The sequence below is a fragment of the Taudactylus pleione genome, unplaced genomic scaffold (assembly GCF_031769625.1).
Source record: "Taudactylus pleione unplaced genomic scaffold, aTauple2 ptg000842l, whole genome shotgun sequence".
Taxonomy (NCBI): domain Eukaryota; kingdom Metazoa; phylum Chordata; class Amphibia; order Anura; family Myobatrachidae; genus Taudactylus; species Taudactylus pleione.
Genome location: NW_028285244.1, coordinates 4,097,082 through 4,116,725, shown reverse-complemented (window position 1 = coordinate 4,116,725; position 19,644 = coordinate 4,097,082). Strand labels below are relative to the sequence as shown.

At 43.0% G+C, this 19,644-nt stretch overlaps 1 protein-coding gene across 2 annotated transcripts in view; it reads right to left on the bottom strand.

Moving 5' to 3' along the window:
* The window catches only part of CRYL1 (crystallin lambda 1), a 151,157-nt gene that overhangs the window by 27,365 nt on the left and 104,148 nt on the right, over positions 1 to 19,644 (bottom strand). For both annotated transcript variants that reach the window (XM_088458524.1, XM_088458526.1), the window contains exons 4-5: positions 13,876 to 14,037; positions 2,619 to 2,813 (exon numbers count right to left, since the gene is read on the bottom strand). In XM_088458524.1, the coding sequence (XP_088314650.1) occupies positions 2,619 to 2,813; positions 13,876 to 14,037 (357 nt within the window). The remainder of the gene's footprint in view (positions 1 to 2,618; positions 2,814 to 13,875; positions 14,038 to 19,644) is intronic.

Here is a 19,644-nt window from a genome sequence, read left to right as displayed (position 1 = left end):
CCCGTCTGTCAAGTTGCCACCAATCCTTTCCTCTCCTCTCTTCTCTCTTTCACGCAAAACTCTTTCAGTTTCTTGTTTTGCAAACGGAGTAAATTTTCTCATGTAACCTCATGTTAAATGTTTGCAATGCATTTTACTATATAATTGGTTCTTTGTGATATCTTTGAAATTGAAATAAAATTTCCATATAAAAAAGTATTATTATTATTATTATTACCACCAGTTATTTATATTGCACACATATTACACAGCATATTACAGAGAATATTTGGCCATCAGTCCCTACCCCGGTGGAGGTTACAATCTATGTTCCCTACCACATGTACACGCACACACACTAGGGTTAATTTTTATTGGGGGTGTGGGAGGAACCGGAGCACCCGCAGGAAACCCACGCAAGGACAGGGAGAATATACAAACTCCACACAGTTAGGGCCGTGGTAGGAATTGAACCCACAACCTCAGTGTTGTGAGGCAGTAATGCTAATTTCACCATCTGTGCTGCCTACGAAGAAAATAGGCAAAAACAATTTGTAATCATTACAGTAAATGGGCAGAAAGTGTAGAAGAACCCAAATCACATGGAGGCTGTTAAGATCAGGAAACGTCTTATTTTTAAAAAATGAGTGTTCAGTACAATGCTTCCTATTTTAGATTGCAGCCAGAGCAGTTATACTATATTTGCATAACTGGGTGTGTCTTGGACGCGTCCTTTGAATCAGGTGTCGAAACTGGATTATTGGCTGAGACAAGATCAGTTTAAAAATTGAATCGCAGCGACACCATCTTGCGACTGGCCGCAAGACGCCATTTTGCGAAATGGCCGCCTAAGCGCCATTTTAGATAAACTCACACTTTAGTATATGTGGCGATAATACTATTAGCATCATGCGAATGCATCTGTGACCATCGCCATAGGTTACGGCGATTCACCAAAAGCCTATTTCATTACTTTAGGTATTATAAAGGATATATATTTCAGAAATGGCTTTACAGTATGCCAAAATTGCATTGCATTAGCTGAATAGAGCAAATGGCCAAGTGACAACAAGCTTGTTTAGATAAGATTCCTGGAATAACGTCTGCTCTCATTCCAGGTGGTCCGGCTAGAATACACACCTTACATTAGCAGGCTTCCTGCAATGACATGACTTCAAAGACTAGAGTGTTATCTTAGGTCTGTCTCTTGTAGCTGGGCTATTTGCATTCACACAAGAGACTGAGAGAATAAAGAGTTTTTCTTTGGAGCTTGGACAGGTGGGGGGACTGCTGACAGAGGGGGCATGTGGAACTATCAGGCTCAGCATGTCACACTGCTAGATTTTCACTTAGCGAGATTTAAGTGCATCATTCCTCATACACACATTAATATGCACAATTGCGCTGTTAACTAGTCGCATATTAGCGAATGCATAAGACTTTGTATGAAACCGCTGTTTTTATTAAGCTTTGTGCGCACACATCTGCCCCTAGTTAACTAGTGTCCTTATATCAAAACCTGCATACTCACACACTACATCTGTTCGTACTGATGCATACTCTTTCAACAGAATTCCGGTACTATCGGTGTGGAGATCGCATCATGCATTCTCAACTTATGGACCGCAGAAACTTCAAGCAACAAAATGTATATTATATGAACAACTGTTAGGGGGCGGGAGGGCAGAGACCCCGAGTTTTGGAGGCTGGATTGAGTCTATTTGAACTAGCCTGTTAAACGCTCTGTAACAGATGCTTCCCCCCTGGGAACCAATGGCATAAGCAAGAAACTTCTCTATTGTCCTGTCTATTCTGGGGGGGTACAAACATGTGTGCTCAAACACTGGGTCTTTAGTCTTCTTGCTGAAAGCTGATTGACGGAGGTTTTCTTTCTGAATGCCGGGATCTGGTCCAGAGCGCATGCGTATGTATACTGTACTTGGGGTCCGTATAATTCCTTTGCGTCTAATTGTGTATGGATCAATAGCGTGTAACTGACTGTACTTTTTACTTGAATAATACTTTGTGCTTCGGAACCACATGTTCTGAGTCTGCAGTCTCTATGTATTGTATGACTGCGTACGCAAATTAGCGTCATCCTTAGGGGTTTATAGGAAGGATTTTAGAAGGTACAGGCAGGGGTATATAGAGGTTCAATTTTAATATCGTCACAGGCGTGACCAATGGGCGTCACCATCATCCTCAGCTCACAATTTACTCCAGGAATCAAGTACCCACAAGTCATCCCCGCGTAAACAGGCACATTTGGTACTGGTAAGTAGCAATCTTGAGATGTATTTTGTGTCAACATGCCCTTACTGTACACTGGCACTCTACAACCCCTGTCCTGGCACACTTGTCACCAGAGGCGAATTTAGGGCACTCCTGGCCGCAATATTATGGTTTGCCCACTCCTTCACAGCTTTCCCTTCAGCTTCCGCGTTCTAGGGCCTAGTGGGAAATCCACCGCTGCTTGGCGTAAGCAGCCATAAGTGAGCAGTTAAAAAAGAGAAAGTTGCAGGGACAAGAAAGCAGCATCCAACTGTAAATGAGGTCCATGGTGTATATATGACCGTCACAAATAGTATCCCCATAAAACAGTGTCCCCTTACCATGAGTATAATGTGCACATATTGTACCTGTATAAGTCGCCATGCCTCGCTGATCACTGCATATTGAAGCCGATTCAACACAAACCCATCTGTTTCCTTCATTAATTTCACAGGCGACTGACCAATTTTCTTCATGAGATCATATGTTCTCTGCACTGTGACCGGTTCCGTCTGAGGGTGGGGAACCAGCTCCACCAAGGGAACATAATACGGTGGGTTCACCTGTTGCATAAAACAAGATATAACAATTATTGCTTTGTGTGTAATCTGTGATTGCTCCTTTTTACATTGATGTCTATGTAGTATGCCTAAATATATGCAACTTCTCAATTCTCTCATCTGGCTGGATGACAAATCTTACAGTTACATTTTGTTCCCTGTGACATTTTCATTTCAAAGACTGAAACCCAAAATTATTATTTATTTATTTTAAACTAAGATAACGCTGAAACCTGATGTTTGCAGAAGTATGGAATATCCACACTGTAATATATTCTACAGCCACTTTCTATTGCAAACAGTTTTTCTCTTACAGCATTCCAGCACTTACAGAGTGTAGACCTACTACTAATCTCCCTGCTCCAGCACCGCATAGTAATGGATCTCCTACCTCTATAATACAATTTAATGTACTATATTTAGTAATACACAGTAGTCTTGGTTTATAAGGTGCCAGAAAGGGAACAGGAGGATAATATTTCCCTTTCGTGAACTAATCCCTTTAATAGTAAGTCAACAGATTCTCACTATATAGGATTTGCTGGAGAAATCCATGACAATGGGCACACAAGCAGAGATCTGGCCTGGGCAGGTATTGCATAGTGCATGGCCAACCAAACTACTGTTCTCAATCAGGGGTTCTTAACGTAAGACATCAAGTACCACCAATAGGTCATGATTTCAGGATTTCACAGTGAACAGCATCATCAATCCCCAGTATTGCCCACTCTGGGAAAGGGTCTGGTCTGCTCTCCTGGGGGTATATTTATCAAAGTTCGATTTTACATTCAATTTGATATTCGATGTAGCTCACCTCAAATCGAATCAAATTGAATGTACAAATCCCTCATCAAATCCCACATTTACTAAAATTCTAATTTAGAAGCCTTTTCTAAATGGAATTAGATTTGGTTCCATTTTGAACAGTGATTTGATGTTCGATTTTGCATTCACATGTACAAATCAAACACCAAATCCCACTCAAAATCGAACTTCAAATCCCCAAATGATTAGACCCGCTTCATGCTTTCAATTTTAGCATGAGCAGGTCTGATGGACACAGATGCATGCATAGATCAGTGAGACCCATGCATGCATCGGTGTGTAAAATGCTTGTAAAGTGTTAGGTAAATAAAAAAAAATGACGCGGGGTCCCCTCCCCTAATAGCACAACCAGCTCCAGAATATTCGCAGCCAGTCCTGGTTGTGAAAATACAGGGGACAAAAGACGTAGGGGTCACCTGTATTTTGCAAAACAAGCACTATGCTCAGTGAGCTGGTCCTGTTTTCGGAAATAAAGGGGACAATATGAGTAGGGGTCCCCTGCATTTTCCATAACCAGCACCGGACTCTTTCTAGCAGATGTGTAATGCCACAGCCAGGCGATCACTTTCACCAGGTCCCCTGGCCAAAGCATTACGCCTGAGCACTAGTCAGCCCAGGCCGGGGATACCTGGGGAGGTGGGGACCCTCCAGATACAGGCGTCCCCCTCTCAAGGGTACACCAGGCCTGGGCTGATAGCCCGGGGCTATCCCCGGCACCCCATGGCGGTGGGTGCCGGGTTGATTATGTAAAGTGTGGTGTAAAAATAGAAGTGATAACATTGGACCTCATTCAGAGTCTCTCGCAAGTGCTGTGCGCTCGCAATCGGCCCGATGGTTTGCGAACGCGCATGCGCACGGTTTGTTCTGCGCGTGCGCGAACTACTCTGTGCGAGCGCATCCCGCTCGCTCACCCAGCAAAGACAGCCCAGTGAAATCAGTGACAGGAGAGGCCGTTTGCGGGTAGTAACAGGGGCAGGACACTAATAACGGGGGAGTAGAGGTGCAAACGCAGGCGTGCCTAAGTGTTTCAACGCCGTTTTTAAGGCGTGCATAATTAACAGGCAGCGTCATAGTACACGTCACATGATTGTTTTTTACACTGAAGTCCTCGCAGTGCTTGCGGCAGGATAACGCAAACAAAAACGCTGCGATCGCTACTGATGGTGCTCGATAAAGTGGGCGTCTCAACTAATGGGTGTCAGCATACACAGAGCGATCGCTCGCACAGCCAAAGTGGGTGTGCTTACTCCTTGGCGAGCGATCGCTTCCCATGGCGTCACTTTGAAAAATTTGCATACGCTGGATGCGAACGAGCAACCACTTGCAAGAGACTCTGAATGAGGTCCATTGTCTTTAAAAGTAGAACTACAGGTCCCAGCAAGCTTCTCCCGCACGCTGGTACTTGTAGAACCATAAGTACCAGCATGCGGGGCATTGAGGGCCCGCTGGTACCTGTAAAAAAATTTTTTAAATAAGACAATACATACACACCGTGACAGTATAAGTTTATTCCACACCTACACACTCACACATACTCACCTACAATACCTGGACAGGTCCTCTTCTCCAAGTAGGCATCCAGCGTTTTATTAAAACAAAAAAATTAGGAGCCCAACCCACAAAGTTAGTACCATCCTCTAAGGACAATACTACTCGAATTTCTCTTAGAAATGCTGGGGCTGAGCGTTCATTGGCTGAGAGATGTGAGCCTCCGCCTCTCTCAGCCAATAAACGGTTCCCACCATTGGCTTCGATGGTGAGAACTGCTGAGTAACCTTGGTTACTAAGGGTTATTTAGCAGTTCCCACCCACGATATCTAGAAAGGTATAACTGTCAGGACCTGCCCTAGTGAACTGGCCTGTGGTGGGGCTCTTTTTGCCGTCTTTTGCAAATGCAAAACAGGACAAACATATACTTGTGGCTCAGTGCGCAAGCACCTGCCTGCTAGCCCACTGAGTTCCTATAGACCCATGCATTGTGGGTGAAAGCGGAAAGGGAACGGTCTCTTCCTTGCTTTTCTCCATTGCATGCAGACATAACACCATCCAGAAATTGAGAAGACAGAGTTTGAGAAGCAGGAGATGAATCGGTGACGGACGAAGATGAGGTCCGGAGAGTGTACACCAGGATGGGTGGGAGATGATGTCCTCTGGAAGAGACGACAGGAGGAGGTAAGAGGCAGAAGTGCTAGTAGGGTTGTTTATGGAGATGTAGGAGTACCCCAGTGGGTAGGTGAAAGGTAAACAAGAAATCTGGGGAGCAAAGATGTCGAGAAATTGGGAAACTGGGCCTAAGCGATAAACCACAGCAACCCAGAGGTTGAGCGTGGAGAAGAGATGTATGGTGTGAACCAAAGGAGGAGAAGGAACAGTAGGAAATCTTCACCACCTTTACCACTTATTTTGCATTGTGCTGCGTCATCCCGATTCAGGAGCGCTAGGAGATTGACAGCGAGCAGTTGTTTCATAGCACGAACGTGACTTTTTCTGGGTAAAACAGAATGTGTGAGTTTCATTTGATCCGATTTGAAAAAAAATCAGATGCTCAGAAGAATGCTGTAACTAAAGGCTGACTTTAAAAAAAAAAGGTTCAAATGTAATATAAGAAAACTTATAATAAAATAAAAATACTGTTACATATAACAACCATGCAAAGAAAAAAGTCTATTTGCGCTGATGAGACACCATTAATTTATAAAGTAGAATAGAATTATTAGGGGGTCTGATGATCAATAAAAAAATATATATATTTAATTATATATTCTATATGCAATATATATTAATTCAGATTAGGATATGACTAGCCATATTATATTTGAACATGTAACACATACATATGTACCAGCAAATACTGCATATAACAATACATAAAACTAATTGAACAATAGTGGTCACAATGACTCCATGGAGATCTCCAAGTCTAATCTATAAGTGACACTGCTATTTAGTCCATGTATTCACAAAATATCGCTCCTGGTTTTAAGCCACAAATCAGATGCAAATGGAAACATGAAAACTTGTATAGTCACCACTCTCCGCTAATATTAGTAGTCAGCACTCAGCAAAGCCGTAGCTAGATATCTTGGTGCGAAAAAGGGTATTGGTGCCCCCCCCCCCCGGACAGCCAGGGCATGCTGGTACTTCTAGTTCTGAGCCCAATTCATGCAGTCTGAAGATAGGCACTATGCACTCTATACAGTACACACTGCTGGTGGGCATGGGCACCCGGTCACAGTAGCTGGCACATGGCACCCAACATCAACTCTCACTCCTCCCCTGAATGGTCCCTGGGTAACTTCCTCCCTCCCCTGAGTCACTTCCTCGGGGGATGTGAGCTCCTGCAGCTGGCTGCACTCACCTGCTAGTGACCGCACCATGAAGATCATCATGGGGTCTGGCTGGGGGTGGCAGATATTGGGGTTGACTGGCAGGGGGTGGTAGATAGTGGGGGTGGCAGGGGACAGAGGAGGGTGGTAGATAATGGGGACAGGCTGGGGGTGGCAGATAGTGAGGGTGGCAGGGAATAGGAGGATGGCAGATAATTGGGTGTTGGCAGATAGTGGGGGTGGCAGCCCTTGGCCCTTAGTACCTGGCACAGGGTGGGCCCCTACAGCATTCACCAATGGCTCCTCACTTGGCAAAGAAGGTACTGTGTGGCGCTGCTCGGTGGGTCCGCTCCATGTGAGGGAGGATAGACTGATGGCGAGGAGTGGGATGGGCATCCCTGAAACCCCTCCCCACCATACATCTATCCCCCCGCACATGGAGCGGACCCCCTGAGCAGCACCACGCCCGGCTTACCCACAGCCGCTTACCTTCTACTGATAGCTGACAGCGTTCTCCTCCTAGTATCATGTCCTGCTCACTAATTCCACGATGTGTGTCCGACAGCCACTGGGCTCCGTCCCTCATACCACCAGTCGCCAATATTGGACGCCGTCCCACTGCCTTGCACTGCAATTGGCCCAGGGATCCGGTCTGTCAGGGCTGGAGCAGAGCAGCACACGGGCACTGGCAACGCCCCTAAACAAAGGGAGGAGGTGGATCTCTGGACCACACTGAAAGAGCCGGGCGCACCGCTAGTTCAAACATCGCAGTTGGCGCTCGGCAAGTAAAGATTGCGGTGGCGGCCGGTTCCGCCCCAGGGCTTCCTCCGCTCTGTGCGGTGGCCGCACCACCCTTGCTACAGCCCTGGCACTCAGTATGCTGTGCGGGATTAGGCAGTCCTGAATATCTCCCGTGCTGTAAAGAGAGGTGCAGCGGCTGCACTTGCACGCCGCCCGTATATACACCTGCGGAGGTCTGCCTGGGCCACAAATGCCGACGATAGAGTTGGACATCAGTAGCCCCTATATTCCAGATGGTATGTAGGATTCCCCAAGTGGACAGCAACAACAATGGAAAGTGTATGGCAACCATTCCCAGCGATGGCGAAGGGGTGAATGCAATAAGACACAGGTTCTCAAACTCGGTCCTCAGGACCCCAAACGGTGCATGTTTTGCATGTCTCCACACTGAATCAAGTGAAATAATTAGCTTCACCTGTGGACCTTTTAAAATGTGTCAGTGAGTAATGAATACACCTGTGCACCTGCTGGGTGACCTGCAAAACGTGACCTGTGTGGGGTCCTGAGGACCGAGTTTGAGAACCACTGCACTAAGATAACGATTGTCCAGACGTGCATTCACATAGGGCTTTGGATCCTCTAACCCACAGGTTCTCAAAGTCGGTCCTCGGGACCCCAAACAGTGCATGTTTTGCAGGTCTCCTCACATAATTACTAGTGAAATAATTGGCTGCACATGTGAATCTTTCAAAACGTGTCAGTGAGTAATGACTACACCTGTGCAGCTGCTGGGTGACCTGGAAAAAGTGAACTGTGTGGGGTCCTGAGGACCAAGTTTGAGAACCACTGCTCTAACCGGTTTCGCTCCTGTATAGAGGGAGCTTTTTCAAAGACTCTGTGATTATTTGAGGTGCTGTCTGACACTGTAGGGGTGTTGCTGAAGTGTGTTGAAACAAAGAAAAATTTATTGGGGGAGATTTTAAGAAATCAGTTTTCACTGTTTTTATTATTTACTTTTATTTAAGAAGATTTGACGGCTGTGGTTTATATAAGTGACTATTCCCTATACCTCAGAGGAGGAGAGCTTATTTTTTCAAACTTTTTATTATCACATTCTCTAGAGGTGTAGCTGTCCATTGAGGATGGGAAGATACAAACTTAACGGGAGATGGGCTAAGCCTTGGAGAGAGATAAGTGAAGAGCTAAAGTACCAACCAATCAGCTCCTGACACTTTACAGGCTGTGGGGTCTATGCACTGAGCCTTGGAGAGAGATAAAGTGGAGAAAGATAAAGTACCAACCAATCAGCTCCTGTCATTTTTCAAACACAGGCTGTAAAGTGACAGTTAGGAAAGGATTGGTTGGTACTTTATCTCTCTTCAAGGCTTAGTGCATCTCCCCCTTTGTTTTGTAAACCTAATGAACAGAATAACATGATAATGCCAGGCAGCATTCTCTTTCCATCCTCCACTGAATACGTTCCAAAGGGCAGTTTCTTAGAGCGAGACAGGGATCCATATGACCAGGCTGCTGGTTAACTTTCTAGTTCTCAGAGGGTTATGACTGTGCCAGAATTATAGATATTAGAGCAGGGGTTCTCAAACTATTTTGCTCTGGGACCCCATCTGCCAATAAAAATGTTTACAGGACCCCAGCATGTTATCACAGAGCAGAGCCTCTATGTACTTATAAGTATCACAATTGTGCAAGCCACCGCTCTGAACGGATGTGATTATATGTACTAATAACTGTAAAATACATTGGTGGTATTTCATATCTTCTATCAGTCAGCAAAGTTCAAGTCCTCCATCTTCAAGTGCTGGCCTAGTTTGCAGTTGGATAAAACGTATGGACGCCTCTTTTTCTATAAAAGGAGTACAGTACAAAGAACAAGCTGTGCTATTCTAATAGGAGGTTAGATTCTAATCAGGGTTGTTTATTGGGTGATCCCAAGCATGGCTCTTTTCACCCTGCTTGTAATGCATCCGGCATCAGAGGAGGAGTCCAGGTTAGGTGTAGAAGGTATCAGGAACAAGCCAAGGTTAGTGCAGGCAGAAGTAGAGCAGAGATAAACAAGCTGAAGTCAGTAATCAGTAATCCAGCAGAGATAAGCTGGGTCAGTACATAGGCAACAATAGCAGAAATAATGAAGTGGTATCACAAGAACAAACCACAATAATCAGGGGGTTGGGTACAGGATCCCGACGGTCAGAATACAGTCCTCCGGCATCCTGGTGGTCAAAATTTCGAAGCATTTTGGTAATTTAACCCCAATCTTAACCCTTACCCTAAGCCTAACCCTAACCCTCCCCTCCCGCAGTCTAACCCTTACCCTCCCCCTAGTGCCTAACCCTTACCGTCAGAACTTGTCGGGATTGCGACTGTCGGGATGCCGCTGTCGGTATTGTGAAGGTTGGGATCCTGACTACGTACCTAATCAGGTAAGGAAACAGGAAGCTGCTGGATTTAAATATCCCAGTGTTACCTCTGATTGGCCACTGGAAAAGGTGAAGCTGACCGAGCAATTAGAATTCTTTGGGAATAGTCTGTAAAGAACTGCAGTACAAATAATAACTCTCTGGCTAGGAAGGCAACAGGCCAGCATAATCCAGGGATGGAGGCCCTGGCAGGTGTTGCCTCTCCTGTAACTACTGGTGTACCGGTATCCTCAATAATGTTGTTACACATTATAGTACATACCTCCCAACTTTCCACATTTTGGTAAGACTGTCCTGGACTGGGGACTTTAAATGAGCAGTGTGTACAATGAAGTGGTGGGGTGCATTGACAAAGGTGGGTGTGGCAGGTACTAGAGTGGGTGGGTAAGGTTAGTTGGGGGCGGGATTTAATTTGTGCCTAGTTCCTCTTTATAAATGTTGGGAGGTAGTGTATAACATTAATGTGAGAAATTATTTTATTTGTGACATCACTCATCATCCATGTTATGAATATCTGAGAACAGGAGCATTAGAATGACAGAGGTAAGTTTGCCCGTGGTAAGACACTTCAGTATGAAGGCATTTTCTGTTGAATAAGCATAGAACAGCCCAAATGAGATTGCAGGTGACAGATGAGGTACTCGTACTGATGGCATAAATAAAATGTTTTTGGAAAATTAAACAGCGTGGATCAGAATATGAAGCATCCCAGTGGTCACAGTAATTTAATAATAATTTCTGCAAATTGGTTTATTCTGTATGTACAGTAATCTAATGCCTCCTCTTGTTTCTATAGGTGATTGTATAATACAATGGCTCACCCTACTGGATAATCCAACTGTGTTGCACATTCTATTTGACAGTTATATTGCACTGCAACAAAGGTCACATCTGTTGCCGCTTTTCCCTACGGCAACGGCATTGTACTCACTTTCATATGTTAGTGCGACAATCAGCCAAACTAAAGCTGGGTGCACACCCATATGGTATATCGTACTGACGATCCTTACGCGGATCGGAACAATATATCGTACGTACACATCGTATAGTGTGTACGCCAGATCCGTCGTTCCCCGATATAGTTCACTGAATCGTCCCATCTGTTGTGCTGCACAGCTGATAGGACGATGAATGATGCGGTGCTCTTACATACAGCATGTAACGATACATCGCGCCGTCTTACGCCAAATTGTTCAGTGTGTACAGCGTGCGCTATGTATTGTTAAATCGTTCGCCGCATCGCTGGGTGTCACCATCGTAATGTGTGTACCCAGCGCTTAAGTCGCAGATCTGTGAGTCTGAAAGTGCAAGCCTATCCTGCCCACTGCTCTAGCGTCTGCAGACGCAACTGTGATCATCGGTATCGGCACTTGCTCCAGCCCCATGCTAGGTGCAGGAGATCCATCAGAAATAGGCTTCCCTGACGCATATGCACCACTCAGAAACGTACCAGGTTGTACACACACATCCATGATGCTTCCATCAAAAATAGCCGCTCTGTGCATATTGAAATGCCACAAGTGGATGTATTTGCACTGTGACAATGTGTACAGCCCATGATGAGATGGAATATGTTGGATTATCTGATATGCTGTCCTGTTAATGGCAATTACATATTGTTCTCATCTAGTTCACTACACTGGAGAATATACCACAATCTAGTGATGACAGAGCCACTAGATTGGAGTATATTTGACTTGTGTGTGGATATTGTGATTGGGAGATAATTTGAACCAATTATGGAATATGTCTATAGGTCCCCATACATCTGCAATGGATCATCGTGACATAGCGACCATCGATGTTCCGCGATCTGTCGCAGGATTGGTGAAATTCTTCATTTGTTGATGGCGATCGGCATATCTGTGAAATCCAACATGTTAGATTTCAGCGATCCTGCAATGCCGGGTTGCAGGATCGCTACATCGCGACGATCCATCGCAGATGCATGGGGGCCTTACGTTAAGGGGCTCTGCTGGCTTTATTACTCTCTGTGTATCAAACTGACCGGACAAAGCTAACCTGGATCTAATAGCACCTGACATATAAGCAAACATCACTTATCTTGAATCCTAGATCTAAGTGTGTTTTAGGGCCTGGTTGTGAGTCTCATTGGGGGGGTCCCCAGCTCCCGAGGCATCCCCGGCCTAGGCTGACTAGAGGTCAGGGCTGATGCTGCAGCTGGGGGGCCTGGTGAAAGGGCTCCCCTGGCTGTGGCATTAGCCCCCCGCTAGAAAAGTCTGATGCTGGTTCTGGAAAATACAGGGGAACCCTACAAATTTTTTTCCCCTGTATTTCCAGAACCAGGACCGTATCAGAGCCCAGTGCTGGTTGTGCAGCATATGGGGGGCCCCTACATCATTTGTCCCCTGTATTTTGGCAACCAGGGCTGGTTCTGACTAGCCCGGTGCTGGTTGTGCTTACGTCATTTGTCCCCCGTATGTTTTTTAACCAGCACTGGGTCCCTAAAAGCCCGGGGCTGGTTGCTCTTTGTGGGGGGGGGGGTGTGCACGCATTTTTTTTTCCCCACAGATGCATGGATGGTTCTCACTGTACCATCCCTGCATCTGTGCTTATTTTATTACAGACAGATGCATGCATCACGGATCTCTCTGTGCATGCATCAGTCTTTTTTTTTTTAACAAATGTAGCTGCTCGGATGCATGATGCATTGCGTGCTGAAATAAACGGCACGATCAGCATACAAACACAATGGATAATATGGACTGCACATCTCATCACACGATACATTTTGACGACTGCTGGAGCGCACATCGCATTGTATCCTACCTAAAAAAACACACGATTTCCACACAATCCACGTACGGCGCATCGAAAATCGGGTAATCGGCCCGAAGTCGCGTAGGTGTATGGCCAGCATTAGTGTGCAATGAAGACCCATTAGAGCCTCCCCTCACTATAGGATTAAAGTGTGAAAAATAAACAGTGTTCTTGAAAACTATAATAATTAAAAAAAAATAATGTTGGCTAATAAAAAAGTTTGTCGTTACAATTTGGGAAAATCGGAAAAACATCACTCCAGTGTGTACCCGGCACTACATTCAAGTTGTTGTGCTTCAGTGAATTTCAATGTATTTCTTTATCTAGTTCCTGGTCCTGTTTAAAATAATTCTGAGAACAGAACAGTGGTCATCTCATTAAAACAAGAGGATAACTTGCAGCTGTATTTGATAAAATATTTGGATTTGTAACCAATTTGAGCAACTAGAATGTTTCAGTGATCAAACATTATTGGTTGTGATTTAGATACAATTTGGGCTAATTCAGCATTAGTGGAGTGGGGCCAAAGGACTAAATTAGCCCTTGAGCAGAAACACAATTTCAAGACGAGACTGTACTTTTTGAAACAAGAGGTTTCACCAGGAGACTGAGATGAAAGCAGATTTTAAGACTCTATGATCCAATTTAAATGACTATGAAAACTGTTAGACCCATCCTGTGAGCCCATGGAAAATGCTCCTTTTGACCCTATTTTGGATTGTCTTTGTTGGCTTCTATGGGTTTGTGCCAAATTAATTATTTATTTAAAACACTATCACTATCTTCTGAAAAGCTTTTTTATTTATTAAGCACACCATATGCAAGCAAAACTAGTAGTCAACCTATAATTATCCAGCAGGCTCCCAGACAGACATTTTAAATAAAATAATATCACTAAAATACATACCATCACTGGGATTATCTAGCAAACTAGCCAAAATGTTTGGGACTTACAGGATGTGCTACTATGCAGTTCTTGACATGTCGGAGTCCATTAAACATCTTTGTGGGTGAGAGGCAGGAGGTTGAGCTACTTATTATAGCTGAATCATTGACGTGGAGATCTATGTCGGAAAATATCTTCAGCTTTAATTCCAGATTCTCAGGGATGCATTCCTAGGGAAAAAAAAAACAATAAAAAAAAAAGTCATCATCAGAAGCTCAATTATTTTTATTAGCTGAACCATCAAGCCCTGGCATGAAGATTTTACTCACAAAATGTAAACAAAAATACAAAAGAGCTCACAATATTTTTTTCCTCCTCTGTCAAACATTTTTGAGACATTAGAGTTCAGAAACAAATCAGAAAAGCTTAAAAAATATAGTATTGACCACCATGTGCCTGTTTTTGCACAACTGCTCCTATTTACACGGTGAAACGCGTGGTTTTGTAGGGCAAAATAATGGCGACTGCAGGGTGTAAAATTTGACATCTTTTGAAATGAAAGGACCAAGATGTTTCTTGCTTAAGTACAGTCATAGAAGAATCAAGGTGTGGACAGGGGTATAAAATATAATAAATTAATTTGCAGGAGGCTACGGCTCTGTATTAAAAATATTAAACAAAAAAAATTTACTGCACAGGTTTCAGCTGGACCTATAATCTGCAACAGTATACCTCAGACCGCAACAGCAGAATGTGGGTATGTACCCTAGTATGTCTAGGTAGACATATAAGCACATCTGCACAAAAACATCATTATGGTATAAAAATAAAGCATGGGTTTAGAGACACTTACTCCTTAATAAAACAAAATTACTTCCATGCCTAGAAATTATTTATTTAAAACTGAAAATTATCAAATATGCTACCAACTCTTACGCAGTGGCCCTTGAAACTATAACTATCGGCACCAGTAAATGAGGACTGAAATTAATAATATGTGCTTAACAATGCTAATTCTGAAGTCAAATATACATAGAGAGTGTGGGTGCATACTGTATGTATATAATATATATATATATATATATATATATAAATAGAAGAAAATTTGGCGCCAATTGAAAACCACAACAGGATATATAGGAGATAGGTAAAAAAGACACTTTTGAACAGAGATTAATCAATAATAACCTTGATGCATTCAGCTTCTTTCAAAAGGTGTCAGCTCTATCAGAAAAATTGTGTCAGTTGGATTCTGACACCTAGAAACTGTATCATTAAATGGATTTGATAAGGAGCGCCTGAGCGCCTGAAAGTGCTGAGTGCCTTGTGCAAATAATTAAGTAATTGAGGGTATATTTCAACCACTCTCACAAAAAAGAGTATACAATTTATTACAACAGTAACCTTTATTGCACAGTTACTGTGGTAATCTTGAAATAAATTGTATAACCTTTATTTAGTAATATCAGCACATCATTGTGATTATATATATGCACGTATGCACCAATGACACTTTACATGCACCAGAACACTTCATAGTGCTATTAGTATTAATTCTTATTTTTAATATACGTGTTTTATGAAACTTGCACTGATTATTGCACATATACACAGCTTGCGTTGTGAGAGTGGTTGAAATATACCCTCAATTACTTAATTAATGAATTATTTGCACAAGGCACTCTGCACTTTCATACGCTCCATATCAAATTAATTTAATGATTTTATACACATATACAGTGTATATATATATTATATATATATATATATACATATATAAAGGTATGTTGGGGCTGGCACTCCCTTGCTACCCAATGATCAAAACTGCGTCCGGTGCCATCCTATTACCTCTCACGAGTGAGGGAAAATATAAAGCAATGCAGGGTAGGTGGCACTCAAGACGTCTTCTAGTGCAAAGGTACAAGCCCGCAGGTATGCATCAACGTTTCAGAACTTTATTTTATGTTCTTTCGTCAGCATATCAGATATATGTAGGTATAGGCTACTGGTTACACTAAAAGAGTTATGTACAGTATATAGCAAAACGCTATGGGTAGTGTTATCGTTTCTACATGCACACAGGACAATTCATTTATTGTATTCTAGCATATAGGACCTTCAATTCCCCTAATAGATAAACACATTTTTTTACTGGGCTGCACATTCCACCTGGATAACCATAGGAGACCATGAATACAACTGGTGCCACATGGAGCTTGGCTGATGCTCTCAGCAGTGCACTGTGGATCAGTTTAGGACAGACGTTGATGGTATGTATGGTGAATGGAATGTATGTATGGTGAAACTGCATCGTCCCTAATCCTCACGTGACATTTTCATCTCTAGGTGTAGAGTTTTCATTTACATTGCTAATCATTTATCTGGAAAAGTTATATCAAACAGTGTGATCTTGATTTCAACACCTGTAAAACTAACAAGTCTATGAAGGAAATGTATCAAGCCTTGGAGAGAGATAAAGTACCAACCAATCAGCTCCTAACTAGCATTTTACAGGTTGTGTTTGAAAAATGACAGTTAGAAGCTAATTGGTTGGTACTTTAACGCTCTCCACTTTATCTCTATCCATAGCCTGATACATCTCCCCCTATAATTGCTGAACAAGCATTTGCCAAGGATGTCTTCATTAAGTATTTTGTGTCTAAAGCCGCATATCCACTAGATCACAGGTTCTCAAACACGGTCTGGGCCCCAAACAGGTCATGTTTTCCAGGTCTCCTCACAGAATCACAAGTGAAATAATTAGCTCCACCTGTGCATCTTTTAAAATGTATCAAACTATCAATGAGTAATGACTAAACCTGTGCACCTTCTGGGTGACCTGGAAAACGTGTACTGTGTGGGGTCCTGAGGACTGAGATTGAGAACCACTGCACTAGATGATATGCTCCATGAGCGATATCGTCTAGTGGTTCCCCGGCAGTAGATGTGCTCAATGTAGTTAACGACAATGAGCACCCACACTGAACGGTATCGTTTCCAATATCGTTCAGTGACGTCACCCTCCCTCATCCCCGTACTTGCAGAACCTGCCGATATCGTCAGGTTGCCCTGCAAGTACGGGCGATGAAAGATGTCGTCAACGACCAGCGGGAGCGTGCATCGCTGGTCGTTGATGGCATATCCACTGGACGATATTGCGGATCATGAACAATAACTATATAGTTTAAAACGTCCAATATATCGACTAGTGGATACGCGGTATAAGAGTGTACTATGTTATCAAAGTGAATATTGGATGTAAGTAATACTCAGTAATACCGAATAAGATCAGGATAGCGGCGTCAGCAGCCCAACCGGGGAGAAATTAGGGTTAGGCATCATCCCACAGGGAGTGTTAGGGTTAGGTTACTGGGAGGGGGGGTTAGGGTTAGGCACTAGGGGGGAGGTTAGGGTTAGGCACCACTAAGGGAAGGTTAGGGTTGGGGGGGGGAGTTAGTGTACTTACTGTCCCTGTCGGGATCTTCAGTCATCGGAATGCCGCTGTCGGGATCTGAACCAGCAGCTATTGAGCCGCTGATGTATCATACCAAACCCCTTTTGTTAATATAGGCTTCAGCCAGACTTCTAGCCAAGGCATGCTCTACACTCTGCAAACAATGTCCTTTCTGGCTTAAGTTCCCCCAATTTAGCAGTCACTACCACTTTTTCAAAAATAAATAGTTTATTGAACATTCCTAGTATGGCATTAATACAAACGTGTCTTGATCGTCTGGTACAGCATGTGATACACTACATAAACTTTTCTACGCGTTTCCCAGGACTGCTTGCTGCTTCTTCAGACAGTTTGGGCCTATTTTTTTTTTGACAGTCCATTTGCTGGAATCAGAATATACACAAGCTTGCTATCCTTGCAGCGTATCGGCGTCCAACTTGTTCTGTGCTGGAGATTTTAGCAGCCCATTACAGTTTGCATACTTTAGTCATTATTTGGACAGAGGTTTAGTTGACTGGCCTTTTGTTAATATAGGCTTCAGCCAGACTCCTAGTCAAGGCATGCTCTACACTCTGCCCACAATGGTAATGGATGACAACAAATGGTCATGCTCTACCCAGAGCCTGGATTATGGATTCCCGACACCCTGAGCTAATACACTTGTAGCCCACCCCCCGTCCCATATACTACTGCTAAACACAGAGCCCAGTGCATTGGTGTGCTCAGGAAATGGCCATTCACTCTGCACATGTGCAGATAACAAAAGTTTAAATAACTGACTGATCTTGGCATCTTATGATCTACTGATGTTTGTGGAGTGTAAAGGAGACTTTGGCTGTTGGGGAATGTGAGGAAGACTCTAAAGATAATAGCATGCAGCACTACAGGCTACCCAGATGCTGCTGTAGCCCAATGTACAGTAAAGGTGTTTGCAGTTTTACATGACCACATAGGAACAGCCATCTAGCAGTCACTTTAAAACTTTCCCCCTCAACACCGCCTTGGGACAGCTGAATAACAAGTTTGTTTAATTAAGCTATTTGGCTGTCGCCAACATGGAATGAATTAGATCTTAATTTTATTCCTGACTGCCAAGTGTGTGGTGCCCCCTTCCCCAAGTCCTGGAGCCCAAGGCTGCAGCCTAATCAGCCTAACGGTTGAACGGGCTCTGGCTCTGCATGAAAAAATATTTGGTTTACCGGGTGACCATTAATTTGAGCTGATGTCTTATTGGTATATCAGGTCTGCATTTTGGTCTTAACTTCTTTCTTTTTGTATTCAGTGACAGAATGCAATTATAGAAGTCTCTTTAATAAAGCTAGATAACCCTATCTACTAGAGCAGAGGTTCCCAATTTCCACCATTACCGTCCACGTTTTAAGGATATCCCTGCTTGAGCACAGGTAACTTAATTAGTACCTCAGTCAATTTGATTTATCCATCTGGACTCAAGCAAGGATATCCTTAAAACCTGGACTGTAAAGGCGGAGTTTGGGAACCTCTGTACTAGAGGATAACCGACCCCACTGGAGAAGTAATTTGCTGGATCTCTTCAGCAAGGCTAGCCTTTTAAAGAAAGGATTGCATCAGTATACTGTATGTACCGCCGCATTACGCTTATTACTATTGTCATATAAGGAGACAGCAGGGGCAGCCCACAGGAAAAAATACATTTAAAAAAGGTATTTATTTTTTTCTAAAAACAAACAAAAAGCAATTGTCTGATTTATTCAGTCCGCTCCGCGAGTACAAATATGTAAAAGACTGCTCTTACCAATAAAATAAATATCTATAAAATAAATGTAGATATTTTAAAGAATTAAAACACTAAAGCTACATATACACTGGTGTAAATGGCAGGGTCACTGTTTCATAGGAGACGGTACATATTTACATTATTAAATGCGTTTAACATTTTGTTTTCTATTGGTTACAACCTGACTGCATTTTTCACTATGTTTGATAATGATTAGTTTAAGGACTGCTGAACTATTACCAGCCACTGCAGTAGTTAGGGCGAAACGCGCAGTAATATTGGGCCAAATAATTACTATTAAATGCAAATATGCAGTGTGGTCTGCTATCTAAGCAATATTACAGCAATGGTATTGAAGTATCTCACCTACTATTGTAATTTTTTCAGCTTTTTTTTATATACAGTCAGTAATAAAAAAAAAAAACATAAAAAAACAAACACTTTTTTGGTGGTAATCTTCAGAAATAAAATCATGTTATTATTTTCATAACAAAAATGTGTGATATTACTATTAATGTAAAAGATCACTACCTGATATCCTTTTCTCCTACTGTTGCAAAAATTAAATTGCCACATATTTGGCTCTTCCAATCTTCTTGAATCACAGCAGTCTAATAAACACAGTGT